The following is an 18,481-nucleotide window of genomic DNA, read 5'->3' as shown; positions in this document are numbered from 1 at the left end:
CTTGCTTAACTGATTTTTTATTAATTGCAATACATTGCTAATGACAAGTTAGACATTTGCTTTACTTGTATTGATTTATATTATATATATATATATATATATATATATATATATATATATTGACAAATATTTGGATTTGAATATTTGAAATGCTAAATAAAATGTTAATTTTAGTTTAAAATAAATTCATCTTAATTGAATGATTTATTTATAATTAAAGTTAGAAGTGGACTAGTTTAGTTAGCCAACATAGTGAGATGGTTAATCTGTAGGGGTTGCTATTGATCCCTACAACATTTTCTATTAGCCCCTAAAAAATTTAAAACTCGTAGAAAAGATAATTTTATCCCTCAATTCAAAATTTAAAACTTACTACTCCTTCCTTGCGCCCCCAACCCTTGTTGTTTTAAAAAAATGTATAACAAAAATATAATTCTATTGTGTTGTTTGTTGAAATACACAATAAAATAAAATTTTATTGTGTTTTTTAAAAAAAGCATAACAAAAATTCAATTATGTTGTGATCTTGGTTGAGATACAAAACGAAATTGTTCATTGTGTATTGTGTTTTTCATATTTTTTTAAAATTATTGAAATAATGATTAATATTTATTTTAAGTTAATAGTTAAATCCATTTTTTTGTTAGTTTAGTTTATTAATAGAATGGATTATTTACTTTAATTTTTTGTTGGTAAATTAATGTTTATGGTTATGCTAATTTAATTATTGTAAGATTCGAATTAATTTTATTTTGTTAATGTGAATTTTCTTGTAGATGAATTTATGTTGAATACCTGAATGTATATTGTTAATTTATATTTTTGTAAAATGGTTATTGAATCAATTAATTTTTTATGTTTAAAATATTTTAATGTTTATATTTAAATTTAATTTTGTCAAGTTATGCATATTGTAAGATTTTTAATACTTTTAATTTATATTTGTTTCTCTTGATTTAAATATTATTTTAATTTTCTAAAATATTTACAATATAAAACTCTAAACTTATTTTTTATAATTAAAACACTTTAAAAAAACAATAAAAAATATGTTTTTGTTGTATTATGTACAACAAGAACATGATCATGTTTTGTTGATTTGGTGGTGGAAAAAAAAAGAATATGAACAAAAACATGATTTCATTTGTATAATATCACAACAGAATCAACATTCCGTGTGAAGGATATTTTCAGAATAACAAAAAATTTACCCACGTGGATGGGGTGAATAGCAAAGAGGACGGGGCTAGTAACAATCCTCTTCATCTATAGAGTGAGCTGGTCCATGAATAGAGTTGGAACATAATTTTAATAATAAATAAATTTCTTAAAAGTTCAAGGCCCATGGACTGTCCTAGCCCACAGGGCTTTGTGAGCTTTCTGTCCCTATAGCCATTTCTTTTATGGGCATTTTGGCCCTATGTGCGTTTTCTGCCTGGCCCACCTTGTAACTTGGCCAAATTGACAGCTCTACTTTTACTAACGTGAAAATTGTATTTTATTCTTTTTCCTTTTTGGTGTGATTTTCTTTTTTTGAACAGCAAACAGAAGAACATTCATTATTATGGTTGGAGTTAAGTCACAAGGAGTTCGAGTAACTCCAACCCGCAAATTACATCAGTTGCGGTTTAAAACAGAAACACTTGAACAGCTCTTGAATTGACAACCTGAAATGCATGAAGCAAGTATTAGGAGGAAATTGAATGAAGCCAATTTCAGGTTAACATTAATTTAAGGAACATCTACCTTTAGATTGGGAAGCATAGGCTTGAAATCTTCGCATGAAGCAGCTGTCTCTTCATCGCCTATCACCACCTTTAAATTCTCAAGATTATCAACTGAGAATGGTAATTCACACCTTGAAAAGACAACCTGAACTACATGATATTAGGAAGAGATTGAATGAAACCAATTCAGGTTAACAATAATTAAGGAACAAGTATCTATCTTTAGATTGGGAAGCATAGGCTTGAAATCGTCCCATGAAGCAGCTATCTCTTTATCGCATACCACCACCTTTAAATTCTCAAGATTAGCAACTGAGAATGGTAATTCACACCTTGCACAACTTCTCATGTAGAGATTTTGCAGACTAGACAGATTACCAAAGTCCTCCGGTAAACTAGGAAGGCTTATGCAATTTGAGATGTCCATAAGTCGTAGATTTGAAAGCCTTCCAATAGAAGCTGGTATACCTTCCAAATCAGTACAGCAACTGAGGCTTAGGAGTTCCAAATTCATCAAATTTCCAATTTCTTGCGGCAGTGCAGAGAGTTTGTGGCAATTAGTAATGCTGAGCTTCTTCAAGGAGGTGATATCACAGAGCCCCTTAGGCAATGCCACCATATCTTTGCAATGGTCAATGTTTAACTCTTCAAGATTCGGAAAAGCGTTTGGAATTAGCATGTGATTGTTTTCAAATGCCTGCTTCATATTACACGTGTAGAGGGATAACTTTTTAAGATTCTTCATTGCAACAAAGGAAGGAACAAAAATCCACTCTAGTCGTATTCTTTTCAGGTTGGAAAAGAGCCAAATAGCTCAAAGTTGCTCATTTCAGAAGGATGGAAACTGTAACTTGTGACTATCAGAACTTTTAGTTTGTTCATCTCTTCTATGAAATCTGGAAAGGAATATTTCCTAGTTTAAAGATTAAAAATCAGAACCTCAACTTGAGCCAGTTGCATCATTAGGGGCCAATCTGAAGTACAATTTTCATCTGCAAATGCAACCCATATGGCATCAGTTGTGAATATAATGAATGGCAGATCACTGTAACTAACATTCATACTATACTACTAATTTTTACTTTGTAAGTATAGCCTTTAGAAAAGGTATAACTCACCAGTTGATATAGACAATGTGTGGTCAGTGGCATGTTGGGGCTTCTGTTTAACACGCCAGCCAAGCAATTTTGACTTCTCCCCAAGCCAACACTCAGGTTTATTTTGATTTATCTCAATAATCAATCTTTTTCTCCGTTCAATTGGTTCCTGGGTGCTTTGATGAATTGCAAGCTCTCAGAAGGTCATGAAGGACGATGAAGAGGTTATTGTAGAAGTAATTGTCTGTGTCACTAGCATTTTTCCGGGTAAATAAGCAGAAATTCATTCCTTAAGAGAAATTCACTCAAGATAATAAAAATGCTCTCTATGAAAAAGAATAATTATGAATTTCAACTTAAGTTCACATTAATAAATACAGACTGTAAGGTGCTCCATTTCACTAAGATAAATGGTCATTTGTAATTTGTAATATGAGGAATGTTAGTGACACTCTATTCCTAATACTCTCTTTGTGATTGGTGGAAAATTATTAGAAATGACTAATTTTGGTGGATCCCACTTCTAAATTAGGAGAAAGAATCATTAAATGAGATGAGGGACCAACCAAAATTGGTGGTTTTCAATAAATTTAAACCAATCATAGAGTATCAGAAAAAGAATGTTAGAGAGTGTTGCTAGCATTTCTCTTGTAATATTATATGATGAAACATATGCTTCTCACATAAGCTATACAAGACATTGAATTATCTGTTTTATAGAGCATAAATTCATGTTATTTGTTGTATATATTAGGATTAAGTGAAGAAAATATATGCTGTAATTGTACCTTTCTACCGAGACATTAGCCAGATTCATGGAGTCTAATTTGTTGATGATGGACATTGCCTCTATGCCATCATCATCTAGTCCATACAACTCTGCCCACATATCAATAAGAGAAGTAAAAGGAATTCTTTGGTCTTCAGGAAATAACCCTAGGTCCCTGAAGCACTCCTTGACAGAATTATCTGAAGTTAGAATCAAGTAGACATTGGGACAATTCCTCCACTGTCTTTGGTCACAACTCAAAAGGCTGATTACAGAGTGAGCTACCAATCACTTTGATGGAAAGTGGTAAACCCTTGCAGTTTTTCACAACCTATATTTGCAACCAAAAATAGCCAGTGTCAGTAACCAAATTTCTATGACTTAGGCCCCCAAGCTGCAAGTAATTTATCATATTATTTTGAGGGGTCAAAACATGGTTTTCTATTTTGTACATGTTTCTTCAATGTTAGTTCAATGATAAAAAGGTTCCAAGTGTTAATATCCATTATCCAATATTGTGATATCTACTTCAATTGAATGACTTCTACCATATGGTTCGCACCTTTTGGATGACTTCTTCAGAAATACTAGAACAGCTTTCTTCCAATGACGCATAATGCCGGAAAAGGGTTATTGCATCATCATGAACGAGTGGTTTTAAGATACACTGAGTGCCTAATCTAGGAAATCCAACCCTAGTAGTTACCAAAATTTTAGAATCTAGTATCAGGACTTGAAATTTCTTGACAAGGGCTTCTGAGACAGGCCAAACATCATCCAGGAACAACAACATTGAACTTCCCTCAATTTTCCTAAGCAAAAGTCCCAATCGCTTAACTGCTTCTTCATCACTTTGAAAATCGGGCACTTGATATCCATAGTGTTCAAATAATATCTCTACAATAATCTTCAAGTTGGGCGTTTTTGAGAAGGTGACAAATAAAATATTTTCCCTGAATTTACCTAGGTGAAACCAAGGCATTCATTTCATTGTGAGCATATTTTGGTAGAGTATAATGGAATGGAATTAAATAGTAAAGAAATATTTGAATTATGTGTGACCTACACTAATTTTTTAAAATTTTCCTTCAAATCCCTGTTGCAGTAATTCACCTAAGAGTGGGAAGCATCATTTGCAGAGAATAGGAAATGCTTAGGTTATGCCCTTATGATGAAACATTTTGTACACATATTAACTTTCTAAAGGATAATTTGCACACTTTTGTAACAATCTTAAGAGAATAATGGGTCTTTCAAGAGTTATAAGATTCGTTCGGTGGCTGAAGAAGAGAAATAAAGATCGTAGATTTGAATCTTTATTATTAACAAAAACTAACTACGAAAGAATTCTATCATTGAGTGATTAAAAATAATGACTCTTTCATTTTTCAAAAACTATGTCAAAAACCTGACAAAAGAAGCGATTTTTTCGCAAGTCAAACTAAACAAGAACTAACTATATGAAATATCCTTAAGTTTTAAGAGAGTATTTAATAAAAGAAGAGAAAGAACCGACGAGGAAGAGGAACAGGAGTTAAAATTGTCAACAAAATGGCCAATGAAATACATAAGTAAATAAAATAAATTAAAAGTTATCGAAATATCGATATAAATATAATTATATATGAAGTAAATAAAAATAAAATAGTTATGGGGGGTGGATGACTGGAAGCCACCAACCAACGTAAAAAAAATAAACAAAAAAGTTTTTAAGGATCCACAAAACCAACATGCAAAAACAAAACATAATTCTATAAGAAGTAATATGACATTTTTTTGAACACATCCACCTTGTTGAATGAAATTTATTAAACAATAATAAAATTTTATAAGTCTCACATTATATTTAATAATTATTTTCTAATTTTATAATTTTCAATAAAATCTGAACTACTTAGAATAGGAAATCCTTTTTAGTGTAGAAATATAGAGTATCATATTGTTAATATAAATAATGGAAATGTCATTTAAGCTTGAAAGAGATGATGGAAAACCTTAGACTTATATTAACTATATTTTAAGGAGTTGAATTTAGCTGAATAATTCTGCTCATACCTTTTTCAGTCACATGACTATATTTTATATAGGTAATGAATTAGAGGAATTTAAAATAAATTAAGGAGTATTATAATTTTTTAAAAATTGAAAAAATTTCAATTAATGATATTGGAAATTTCTAGAGTTATATCAAGAGTTAAAAAAATTGTTTACATTTATATCTTACATTGAATTTCTAACTTAATTTCAATTAATGATATCTTACATTTATACGTCCCACCATTAATGTTTGTTGGCTTCAATCCCAGTATTTTAGGAAGTCTATGAGTAAATAATGGAGACTATAGCAAATTCTATATTATTTCTTCAAATTTCTTTTCTATATTACTAGTTAATTGATTATTTTATTATGAAATAATTACAAATTGATTATTTAAAATCTTACATGAAATATTCTAATTTTATTGATGGACAAAGTAATATGATTTATTTTTTATAATATATATATATATGAGATTTATATTAATTCAATCGTTAAATTATATTTTCATATTACAAACATAATTTATGTTGATTTTTTTAAAAATTGAATAACAACAATAAGATAGTCACCCGATCTATATTTTAGTATATTTTTTAATATTTAGATGATGTTGATTTTAATTTAAATGAAAGATATAATAAATGATTTTGAAAAATAATATAAAATTTTACATATGTGATCTATGTGGAAAAAAATTTCCATCAAACAGTAAGTTTTAAAAAAATATCATCTAATTTAAAGTTTTAAAATGATGTAATAATTGGTAAAGTTAATTTAATGTAATTTGATTTGATTTTTAGTATATATATATATATATATATATATATATATATATATATATATATATATATATATATTAGTGAAATATAATGCTTGGTTGACGATTGGTAAAATTTTATGATACAATTGAATAGAAATTTGATGATTTTTTTATTGGTGAATTATATATTAAAAATGTTGTCAATTGACGATTGAAGGTCTTTCGATGAATTTGTAATTTTGATTATAAAGTTTTTTTTGGGAGAAATATTCTCTCAGCACATTGTTGCTAATAACTTGTTAACTTCAGTAGACCATAACTTATATAAGGCAAGGAGCCAAACCACATTTAAAGGTATCTCGCATCATCTCTCTAACACCAATAGTATTCATTCTGTCATGTGCTTCTTGGTGAGGTTATTTGTGCTCAATGACTACTATCGGTGTTAAGTGTGTTTATGATATTGTGTTCTTTTGAAATTAAAAAATAAAATAAAAATAGAAGTGGTTCTTTTGCATTGTAATTAAGGTGGACATGGAGTAATTATGTTAGAATCGGTTTATTTTGTGAGACATGGTTGATACTACAAGTAGTTGATGACAAAATATTGCAGAGGAAATAGATAACATGTGATGTGAAGAAGTTATGAATGAAATCATAAAAAAAGAAGAGAATTCTAGTCCACCCATTCGTCATACATGAAAGAAACAAGAAGTGAAAACTTACCCTTGACTTGTTCATCCCAACACAGCTTACACAACGGTGTATCCAAGCCAACAGTGGATTCTGGGTTTGCTGGAATACCAAAGGGACGATGTATTGTTCCTCTTCCAACACCACCACCAAGTTTCTGCTCAAAATTCTCTTTGCTAAGAAGCTCAAGAGATAGCTGTGTATACCTATGAGTTTCGTGCTTTTGTCTTGCGTGTCCTTGTTTGTTGTTAACTAAAAATAGCAACGGGTTATGAGCACCATTGATTCAAGTTCTTGTGAGGATCTCAACTTGAAAGATTCGAAATTTGGAATTACAAAATCAATTAATCAACAGAGAAGATTCCTTACCAATGGATTATGGATCGCTCTCTTCCAGGGTTCTTCTTTCGCGTAAGGTCAGATCCGAGGAAAGCTTTGAGACGGAGGGGGGATTCTTTATTTAAATAACCCTAAAAAATTGAAATAAGAAAAAATGGATCTATCCCCACCTCCATTTCTTTGACCCTGTTCACACTCTTTTCTTGAACGATAATTGAGTGAAAAATATTTTGGTTGAATTTGTTTTTTTTCTTTAATTTATTTTTTAGATTTATTTTGTTCTTCTAGTTTATTTTTACTTAATTTGGGTCTTTAATTTTTTAAATTAATTCAATTTGATTGTATTGTCTAAATTAAATGAATGATATTAAATTTTTGTACTTTATGACAATTTAAAATTATAATTATGTGATTTTAAAATATCACAAAATACATATTTTTAACACCATTAATTTGATTTAGACAATAATATTCAATTGACCAATGAACAATTAATGTGCATCCTAAACATAATGGAGTTTAAACTTTTTTCCATAAATTAAAAAATAAAAAATTTAAGAATTTTGACCTATCAAATTATTATTTTGGAACTAGAATCATTAAAGAAAAATAATTAACAGACATTCATCGAACAAATTTTTATTCGGGGACTAAAGATTAAATTTTGAAAAAATTTAATAACTAGAAAGTTAGTTAATCCTTAAAAATATTGTTAATGTATTGCACTGATTTCTAATAAATTCTCAAAATGATTTTCAATAAATAAAAAAAATACTATCTATTATTGGTTTCTTAACTAGTATATTAGGATTAGTAAGACACTTAATTTAGCAATTCAAAATCAATTTTACTAAATTTAAAATAAAATAAACTGATACTTAAATCAAATGTGCCAAATCAAAATCTTCCCAAGTTAAACGTGAACTTCATTTGTAGGATAAGCTATAATGAGTTGAACTTCATTCTTAAGGAATTTTTCTTTTGATTTCATCTTTCTTCTGGTTTATCTTCTTATGATTTTGCAGTCCACAGTATTTATATATTTGATGACAATTAGTGTTTAAGTTTAAACTGGTTGGTTGGTAAAGCCACATCCAATATGAATCAAACAACATCAAGGTCATGTAACACAGTACCAGAAATCAAGCTTTATCTCAAATAAATGCATCCAACTTTAAGAGGTTAGAGGATTTAGTTAGTAACCAAAAATCTTACCAATCTATTAGTCAATTAACCTTCAATATCAGTTACAGAGTAGCCATCCATATAGTTTTGAGATTTGAATTATAAATATTAGTGATCAAAAGGATCGTGAAAATGAATCCCACGAGAGGTCACTGACCCAGAGGAATTTTTCTAGTCCCTGATATTTCATCATCCTACCCCGAAATTGCAATGATCATAACTCTAATTTAAAAATCAGAAATTGAATTTTCCATGAAAACATCTCCAAAGACTTATGATAACTGCCACAACTCAACTCAAGAGTTTTCAAATTTCAAGCTACAGCAAGTATTAGATTCAACCACTAGTCTCTAATTTCCACAGAAAAAATTTCACATGAGGGATTCCTGAAAGTTTCAAAGAGAATCCAATTGAACCAGAAATACAATTATGCTGACATGTAGTAAAAATTTCTAACCCATAGCAGGACACCATCCTCTGCATAGAGCACATAATCATTACCTGGTTCCTGAGGAATATTTCTAATTCCAGCCTTTTCCTCGGCCTACCCAAAATTTCATTAGTCAATTCCAATTTAAAAATCAGAAATTCAATTTTCCATAAAAAAGAAAGTCCAAAAACATCAGAAATTGAATTTGTAAGCAACAAACAACCAGAATAATACTAACAGATTCAACCATAAACCACACACAACTTAGACTTGTAAAAGCTAAACTCTATTTTCTCAATTAACCACATTAGAAATTGAAAGTTCCAAACCAAAGCCAACTATACCAAATATTCAGCCAAGCTAACAAACAGTAAAAATCCCAAATTTATCAAAAGAAGCCATCCTAAGGACCCCATCCTCTGCATAGAACAGATAATCAGTGCCTAACTCCTGAGGAATAATTCTAAATTTTCCATGCCAAAATATTTTGAAAATCCCTAAATTTTGAATTTTACATGAAAAAGTCCAACAACATCCTTCAGTTTTTCAAGCTACAAACAACTACAAGAACACTCGCAAGTTCAACCACAAACAACCTAGACTTACACCTTGCAACAGCTACACTCTATTTAAAACAGTTCCAAATTGAAGCTAACTATGCCAAAAATTGAATCAAGCAGACAAGTAGGAAAAACTTAAAATTTATCATCAAAAGAAACCATCCTCATCCTCATAATAGATAATCATCCATTACCTCTACAAAATACAAAACACCACAAGCCAACTAAAAAGACCCCACAGTCTTAAAAGACTCATGAACATGCCTCAACACGTCCTTATCTCTGTTCCACTCAGGAGTAGGAGCATTGACAAAATGTGCATAGAGCTTGTTCTTAGCACAAGTCACTGAGATCAAGCTATGAGTGCCAACACCATCAATCTCATACACATAGTACAGCTGCCCCTTATCATCCTTCACCTCCTCAGAGGTCACACTGTCAGCATTGCCAATCAGGTCCTGCAGGTCCACATCAGACAGTGCCAAGTTGTTCAAAATCACATCCTTTGGCGCAAGTTGGCGAAACCCGGCGAGAAAAGTGAGGTACTCTTTCTCTGCCTTCTTTCTTGGGTTATAAAACTCACTGTCCGTTCCATTGGTACCTATGATGATGCACATATACAATACGTGTATTAAGATACATTCATATCGAGACATGTATAAAAATTCATAAAACGTAATGAATATATACTTGCAATTCTACAAATCTAAATTAAAAACATAGACATCACTAAAAAAAATTATAAACCTAATCATAAATTATTTTCCTATTATTTTCAAATAAGAATAGTACTATCAATTTCATTCCTTTCTTGAAATCATCCATAAAAAGAATAATTTTGAAATTTTAGTTCTTCAATGGACAATGCTTCCATGCTTATATATTATACAGAGACATATATCATGTTCTTATATTGAAATTTTCATTTTTTTTTTTTCATAAGCTTGGATACTTCAAAAATACGTATGAGTATCAGTATGAGATACGTGAAGCAAATTGAAGCATCAGTGATTGGTACCCTTCTCGACTTTAGACACCAACCGTTCCTTCCAGCCAGCAGGCACGTCGTAGACATACTCAGCAGAGTCCTTCTTGCTGGAGTTGCCACCATACCCGCCGTAGTTCGCGGCGCTGGCGGCGGTGCCATAGTAGACTTTATATGAGAGGGACTCTTGTGCTAAGGAGGGTGTTGGAGCGGAGGTTAAAATAGTGGCGATGGCGGCGGCGGCAGTTAAGGTTGTTAAGGGCTGTTTGAAGGGTAGTAGAAGAGGATGCTTGCATGATGGGGAGTGTGGTGCTGCAGAGGATGGTTTTGGGGTGGTGGTTGTGGCGGCTGAGGAGAGAATTGCCGATGGTGATGAGAACATGGTGGTTGTGGCCATGGTGTGGTGGATATGTAGCTGTGGAATTGTTTTTGTGTGTTATTGTTATTGTTGTCCATTGAAACATGGCAAGTGTTTAGATCTTTTTCTTATCCACCAGAAGATTGAGGAAGTAGAGGATTGGGCTTATGTGGAGCCTGACCCACTGAAATCTTTGGGGGCTACCAATAGGAGTATGCCATGTAAGAAATCGGAATGATAATTGGCAAAATGTTGCTGATGTGATGTGAGTTTATGTAAACTAATATGGTTATGAAAAAAATTAAATGAAATAAAAAATAAAATTTTAATAAGAATTAAATTTATAATTCTTTATTCATATAATAGATAATAAATTTTTAATATATTTATCTTTTAGTTAATTACTTTAATATTATTTTTTATGTATCATTCTTCGATAGTTATGAATTTTTTTAAAATTATTAAAATTTATAAATTAAAAAATATTTAATATATAATTTTTTTTAATTTTATTTTATATCATTGATATGTTATTATTTTGAATAGTTTACGTATTTTTATTTTTATTTTATCAATTTACAATTAAATTTCATAAATTAATATATAAATTATTTATATTTATTTTTTTGTAAAATAATTTTAAAATATTTATTATTTTTAATTTAATTATTTACATAAAATTATTATTAGACAAGACAATAAAACATTTATTTTTCTTAATTAATTATATTAACATTATTTTCCATGTATCATTAGTTAAGAGTTATTAATTTTTTTTAAAATTATCAAAATTTATAAATTAAAAATATTTCAAATAGAAATCTTACTAATTTTACGTAGATATATAGAAAAAAATTAATAACTCTTGATGAATAATACATAAAAAATAATGTTAATGTAATTAACTAAATAAAATAAGTGTGTTTGTGATCCATTATCTTGTTTATGAATAAAAGGTCATATTAAGATACTTTTTTTATTTCATTTAATCTTTTTTTTTCATATAAGCATCATATCAGCATCAATATGGACATCAAAGTCAAGGTCTAACTCTGGATGACGAAATAATCAAAATTGTTTATTTTTTAAAATAGATGGATTAAATATTTTGATTTATAAATAGGGGATCAAAACTATAGATTCAAAATTATAAGAGGACTAAAGTCATAATTTAGTCTATACTATTCTCAACAGTAGTTATAAAAAAATGAATATGTGTTTTCTATAAAGAAAAAAATGAATGTGTTAAGACATTCATGACACTGTTTGAACTTTGAAACATATGGATATAAATATATATGGAAGAGGAAGAGGAAAGAGTAAAAAAAAATCTTGTTATCCTAATTAAGTATGGTGATTTTTGTTCAATTCTAAATACTCAAATACTTATATTTAATTTCTACATATAAAAAACTAATGTGATAAAAACAAAACATAGGATTAATTTTTTTTAATCACAATATTGGTGCAAAGTATCCACCACTTTTCTTGATGATTAATTTTCGTCAGAAAACCTTATTGGTCACTTTTAATGGGATCTCCCTGGCTAATCATATTTTTTTTCATTTACAAGGCTCAACCCCAAGACCTTACTTAAATAAACCAAGTCCAATGCCACAAAGGCTAAAATATGTTTAAGATCTCCGATACATTACTAAATTTTGTTTTAGATCCCTAATAATTTTTTATTGTTTTGAGTCTCTAATATATTAAAAGATTTATTTTAGGTCCTTGTTGTTAGTTAAAAATAATAAGTGTTATAAGATTGTAGATTATTTAAATACCCAAATTACATTACCTATTCGTTGTTTTTTTTTCTATTTTTGCCCATGCTTCATTTTTTTTTGTTTCCATGTTCCTCTTCTCTTTTCTATATATCTCATGAATATGTTCTTTTTTATCCGTAAATATTAGGCTCCGTTTGGAGTGGCTTTCATTTTTCAATTTTGAAATATTTGAAAATAAAACCTAGTTTTTGTTTTGAACTTTTAATTTCAACTTGGATTTTGAAAACTGATGCAAAATAGAAAAGGAACTTCATAATCAATTTCAAAATCATTCCCAAATTCTTCCGAAGTATCTTCAACAATAAAATTTTGTAATCCAAAAAAATGTCAATATGATGGACTGGCAAATGGTGACCAACGATCGCGATTGTTACTAATAATCGACGATCGCGATCAACAACCAGCGAACAATGACCACAATCGTTATTGGCAATTGGCAACCGCGATTGCTAACCAAGATTGTTATCGACGATCAACGACCAACTACTGCAACTGTTACCGATGATCAACATTTATAATCGATCCTTATTTTACAAATATAAGTACAATGATTGCAAAATAGATGCAAATTTGACTTTACTGAATATGGCTCTCATTTGTACAAACAATCATCAAGACCTCCTTATTAGCATCCCTCTTAAGATTTCCAACTTTCTTATTGAAAGTATGTTGTGTCCATGTGAGATTTTAGTGGAGGTTAAGCACTAAAACCTAATCCGCTAGAGGTGTTCTATCTATAAATTAAAGGTCATAGACCATAATATATTAAATTAATATTTTATCTATCAATGAATGTAAATGTGTGTGTATTACTCAACTATATGATTTGGTGTATCTGTATATATATTTTAAATCTAATAATGACTCATGTAATTTATAAAGTGACTTTAATAATATATATTTTTATTGTTTGGGCAAGTAAATGCATTGGGCAGTTGAAAAAATGGGTTTGAATGGATTTTACTAGGCAAATTCAATTTTTGATCTTTTGCATCCATCAAAAACCAAACGTTCCTAACAAACATAGAATGAAATTAGGCCCAAGCCCATATTGTATTGCTTACTTAAAAGAAGTACTTTTGGCTAACCCTAAAATATAACCACTAGATTTTCTTTCTCTGTTGAAACCCTAGAGCCGCTCTCGCCTATCTCGTACCTTTCACCTCTTTCTCCTTTCATCGTGTTAAATCTCTTAACATGACTCACCTTTTTTTGGGTTTATAAACCAAAATCCTCGCTAAATGAGATCAAGACGAACATCAACTTGGCCTTGATCGGGAGATTCTGAAGATGGATATTCAAGGTTTAATATTTTTTCCTCATCAGGTTCTAATAATCCAATTGCTTATGATAAGATTTTTTTTTCTTTCATTATCCATCAACTCTAGTCTTCCATTTTTTTCTATGTGGTTACTTATTATTTTGCCTCACTTTTCATTTATGCAAAATTTCTCAAAGCTTGTTAATGTTAGATAATATGTAGGAAAATACTCATCTGGAAATTGTCAACTAAGCAATAACTTTCTCATATGTGATTTTTTATATTTTTGTGATGGCATATTCAACGATTCAATGCTTAGACATGCATAAAGTTATTTTTGGAACATGGGCTACAAATTTGTATATTCATTGTTGATGGAGCAACCAATTATGAGGTTTGATTTTTTCACACACACATATGTATCTTAACCATTTTTGTTGGTGTTATACATAAACATTTTTTTTTGTTTTTTTTTTGTTGTAGGACACTCATCTACTGGTACCTTTTGGTTGATGCACTCAGTGAAGCTATTTGATTTAGGTAAAGAAATTTCCTACTGAGGTAGTAAACTTGTAAATTTTCTAGCTTGCATAAATATGTTTTTTCTATTTTTTTTTATTTCCTATATTTTTTACATCTAAGTGTATATTGAAAATGCAACTCAAACATACAAACATTTTGATTCTACAATCATGGTGTGGTGGTTGAAGAGGTTAAAGATATAAATGTTCTAGCATTTTTCCATATTAATGACGTTCAAATAGTAGAAATACTCTTAATCATTTCATTTAGTGGTCGAGAAGACTCATTAAGTTTATTTTACCTAAGGTATTTGTAATCAATTATTTACTTGTGTTTTTCTCAATTTATAGTCGTCATGACTTAATAATGTTTACTAATATTGTTTTACCTTTATTGTTTAGCCCTGGCCACATAGCAAAGATGTTCCACACGAAAGGTCTAAACCTCAAGTTGATCTCGTTGAACGTTTATTCATGGTAGCAAACACAATTAAGCATCCTATACAACTACAATGGAATCCAAATGTACTAGGCACCCTTGTAACACATCATTATATATTGAGCAGAGGAACCTCTTGGAAGTATATATGGGCACAAATATGCTTAACATCTCAGCCATACAATTCTAGTTTATGTAAGTACATTTAAATTGCAAATATACTAATTAATTAAATATCAATTTATTGTATTTAACATTTATTACAATATCTTAGGTATCTACATTTCTTATGTACTGATATGGAGAATGCACATATTTATGGATTCATGGACCCATTATCCTTTCAGAATGATGGGAATAAGATAATGAATGTTCAAAGCTATTTGCAAATTAAGCTACATGAAGGCAAACATCAATTTTACTTAACACCTTACTTGTATTCGTAAGTTCTAGTTTACAATTTATTTCAAATTATGTGTTATTAGTTACTAATTGTTCTCCATTGTAGGAGCCACTAACAATTGTTGATACTTTGTCCTAAGCAAACTGTTGTGGTGTTATTGTGTTCATTATACAAGAAGTATATCAACCGAGAAATGAGAAACATAGTTAATTCATAAGCTTTTATTTCTAAAACATTTCCTTTCTCATGTATTTATAACTCTAAAACCTATAATGCAATTCACATGATTATTTTTTTATGTTAGTGTTATGGACAAATATCAAAGGTTAATGGTCTACATGGCTATACAACCAACAAATAGAAGGAAGCATACATGGATTTTATCTCGTGTAAGTAGTTTTAAAATCGAATATCCATTAAAAATTATCCTATGTAAGTAGTCACTAATTTGATGTTCATTTGTAGCAGTGCGAAACACAACTTGGAGGTTATGAGTGTGGATATTATGTCATACACCATATGATCACAATTGTCACAAAATATTATTGATTCATGGAAAAATGTAAGTCAATTTTCACAAGCTAGATTAATTATATTTTGTTTTTAGTTCTTGAGATAATATTTTATTATTTGTTTCTTTTTAAATTGTAGACCTTTAACAATTCGAGTTCAATGCTTTTGGAGAATATTGCTAACATTCAACAACACTGGACAATTTTTTTCATGAAGCTGTCAATTTGTAGAATGTTGTATATAACCTAAGTGGTTTTTTCATCTTCATCATATAGTGTGTTAAATGTTCGTGAATTGATTGGGTAATGTGTAACATGATGTATTGTACAACAGACTTTGGTTCAAGAGTCAGACAAAAAAGTAAGTACATATCTCCCAAATACATGAACATTGAACTAAAGCAAAAAATATTTGTTAATTGATAGATAAGACTTAGGACCCACATATTTTTTTCATATAATAACTTGGGTAGCACAAGTTCTTAAATAACTGGAACAAAAAAAATCATCAATAGTAATACCAAACTAATGAATGTATCTCCAATTGAATTACTTTCAAGACTTCATTTTGCAATTGTTAGAAATAAGACATTTGATTTAGTTTAGCATTTCTTTTGTCGATATAGAGTTTCAAGCTATCATGATGAGACTGAGCTTATTACTTTCTAGTAGTGGCGTAAGCAAACACTTCTAGTGATGAGTCTATGAGGCCTAAGAGAAAATTGTAACAAAATGTTTAGACAAATGTGAATGAGGGTCCAGAGAGGAAAAAACATATTTGATGTTCTTCTGGTGCTTCTATGTTTATCCTTTTCTAGGACCTCATTCAAATTTGTCTCAACATTGTGATTTTATTTCTCTCGAGTCTCTAAGAGTCATCATTAGAAGTGTTTGCATATGTCAAATATTAGGAAGTAGCAAGTTCAGCCTTATCGTGATAGTTTGATACTCTGTATTTGCAAAATAAATGCTCAACTAAATCAAATGTTTTTTTCCCAACAACTACAGGATGAAATCCTAAAAGTAATATAGTTGTTGATGCATTCATCCATTTGGGACTACTATTGATGGATTTTTCGTTCCACCTCTTTCAAAACTTTTGCTATCCAATTTATCATATGAAGAAGATTTGTGGGTCCTCAAGTCTTCTCTATCAGTTGACAAATGCTTTTGCTTTGGTTCTATGTTTATGTACAAGTGAGACATGTATTTACTTTTTCTACTGACTCTAGAACCAAAGCTTGTTGTATATTACACCATGTTACACATTATCCAATCAATTCACAAACATTTAGCACTTAAATCTTTGGGATGCTTTATATAAGGTTATGGTAAATGTATATGTGTTATGTATATTAAGGTTCAACGAGTATAGTAGAATTTGTTTAAAATGTTTGAGTATAATTTGTTTACAATGAGTAAGTACTAAGTAGTGCATTTGCTATTATAATTTGCATTGTGTTGTCTTTTATGTGGGTGTGATGTCTATTTATAGGAAGAAAAATAAATAAAATGTGCTATATGAAAATAATTAGTTTGCTTATGGCAAAAAGCCATCTAAAAATGGTTTAAAACTATTTATTTTTTAGATTGATTATCTAAACAAACACATCTTAAATGATAATTGTTAAAAATAATTGAAAACTAATATAAAAAAGTCATGACTTTTTTAAGATGTGACTTTTTAAAATGTTCATACAATTGATTTAAAATGTCATTTTTAATTGATTTGTTTAAAAATTCTGGTATGTAGTAGTGTTAGTTTAATTTCTCCATGATATCTAATTTAAGAAAAAAATCTCACAATTAAGTTATATACTTAATTAATTAATTAGTATAAAGTGTTTCACATAATAACTTTTAAATGTGTTTTTTAGTGTTGTTTCCCGTAATTGTACACTTTTACCTTAAGAATAATTATTTTACCCATGGAGCAAATATCTTAGTACATAAAATATATAATTTTCTTACAAATTAATTGTGGTGTGCTAAGAATAGTTATTCTATTATGAAATAACAACTTTCATCTGTGATGACTTTCTCACATAAAATAATAACTTATCTCATTTTTCACATGCATAATATCTTAGTAACTTAAACAAAACCCGTTTCAATCCCTTTAACTTTGCAGTAAGTTTTTTCAAGTAAAATATCAAATGATTATTTTTCCACATATGATAGCTTATTGCAAATATTAGGATGTCTATTTTTGAAATCCACAAATATCTCTTCAAGCAAAAATCTACGAAATTCTAAAATATAACACACCTTGCCAGATTAAATTCGAACACAAGACAGTCACTGTAATTTCAAAATTCGAAAGCCTTCTCTAATCAATTTTTATCAAACATTATTATAAGTAGTAGGCCTATATGTATAGGTTTCAATTTTGTTGGAACTACGTACTTAAAACATTACGTATTCAATTTTTGAGAAATTAATTACCAAAACTGTTTTAGATTTAGGCTCCGTTCAGGTGGTTTTCCTTTTTTAGTTTTAAAATATTTGAAAATCAAGTTGAATTTTGAAAATTCATGAACCAACTTGATATATATATATATATATATATATATATATATATATATATATATATATATTAAATTCATATGATTAA

The 18,481-nt window shown here is 29.4% G+C and overlaps 1 protein-coding gene and 1 pseudogene across 2 annotated transcripts; both read right to left on the bottom strand.

Moving 5' to 3' along the window:
• Positions 1–1,290: 1,290 nt before the first annotated feature.
• Positions 1,291–8,692, bottom strand: LOC114421162 (annotated as a pseudogene). The gene is made up of 7 exons (XR_003668498.1): positions 8,662–8,692; positions 7,121–7,339; positions 4,156–4,556; positions 3,613–3,924; positions 2,846–3,068; positions 1,747–2,719; positions 1,291–1,667 (listed from the first exon to the last, which is right to left on the bottom strand). The product of XR_003668498.1 is annotated as a probable disease resistance protein At5g66900 (transcript).
• An 840-nt stretch (positions 8,693–9,532) lies between these two features.
• LOC114422002 (thylakoid lumenal 19 kDa protein, chloroplastic-like) lies at positions 9,533–11,057 on the bottom strand. Its single transcript, XM_028388166.1, has 2 exons — positions 10,620–11,057; positions 9,533–10,202 (listed from the first exon to the last, which is right to left on the bottom strand). Exons 1-2 carry the CDS (start codon positions 10,981–10,983, stop codon positions 9,826–9,828), a joined length of 741 nt encoding a protein of 246 aa, XP_028243967.1. The 5' UTR covers positions 10,984–11,057; the 3' UTR covers positions 9,533–9,825.
• Positions 11,058–18,481: the final 7,424 nt, after the last annotated feature.

Source organism: Glycine soja, chromosome 8, assembly GCF_004193775.1.
Source record: "Glycine soja cultivar W05 chromosome 8, ASM419377v2, whole genome shotgun sequence".
NCBI classification, from domain to species: domain Eukaryota; kingdom Viridiplantae; phylum Streptophyta; class Magnoliopsida; order Fabales; family Fabaceae; genus Glycine; species Glycine soja.
The sequence above is the reverse complement of the archived record's forward strand: the minus strand, read 5'-3'. Positions and strand labels throughout refer to the sequence as shown.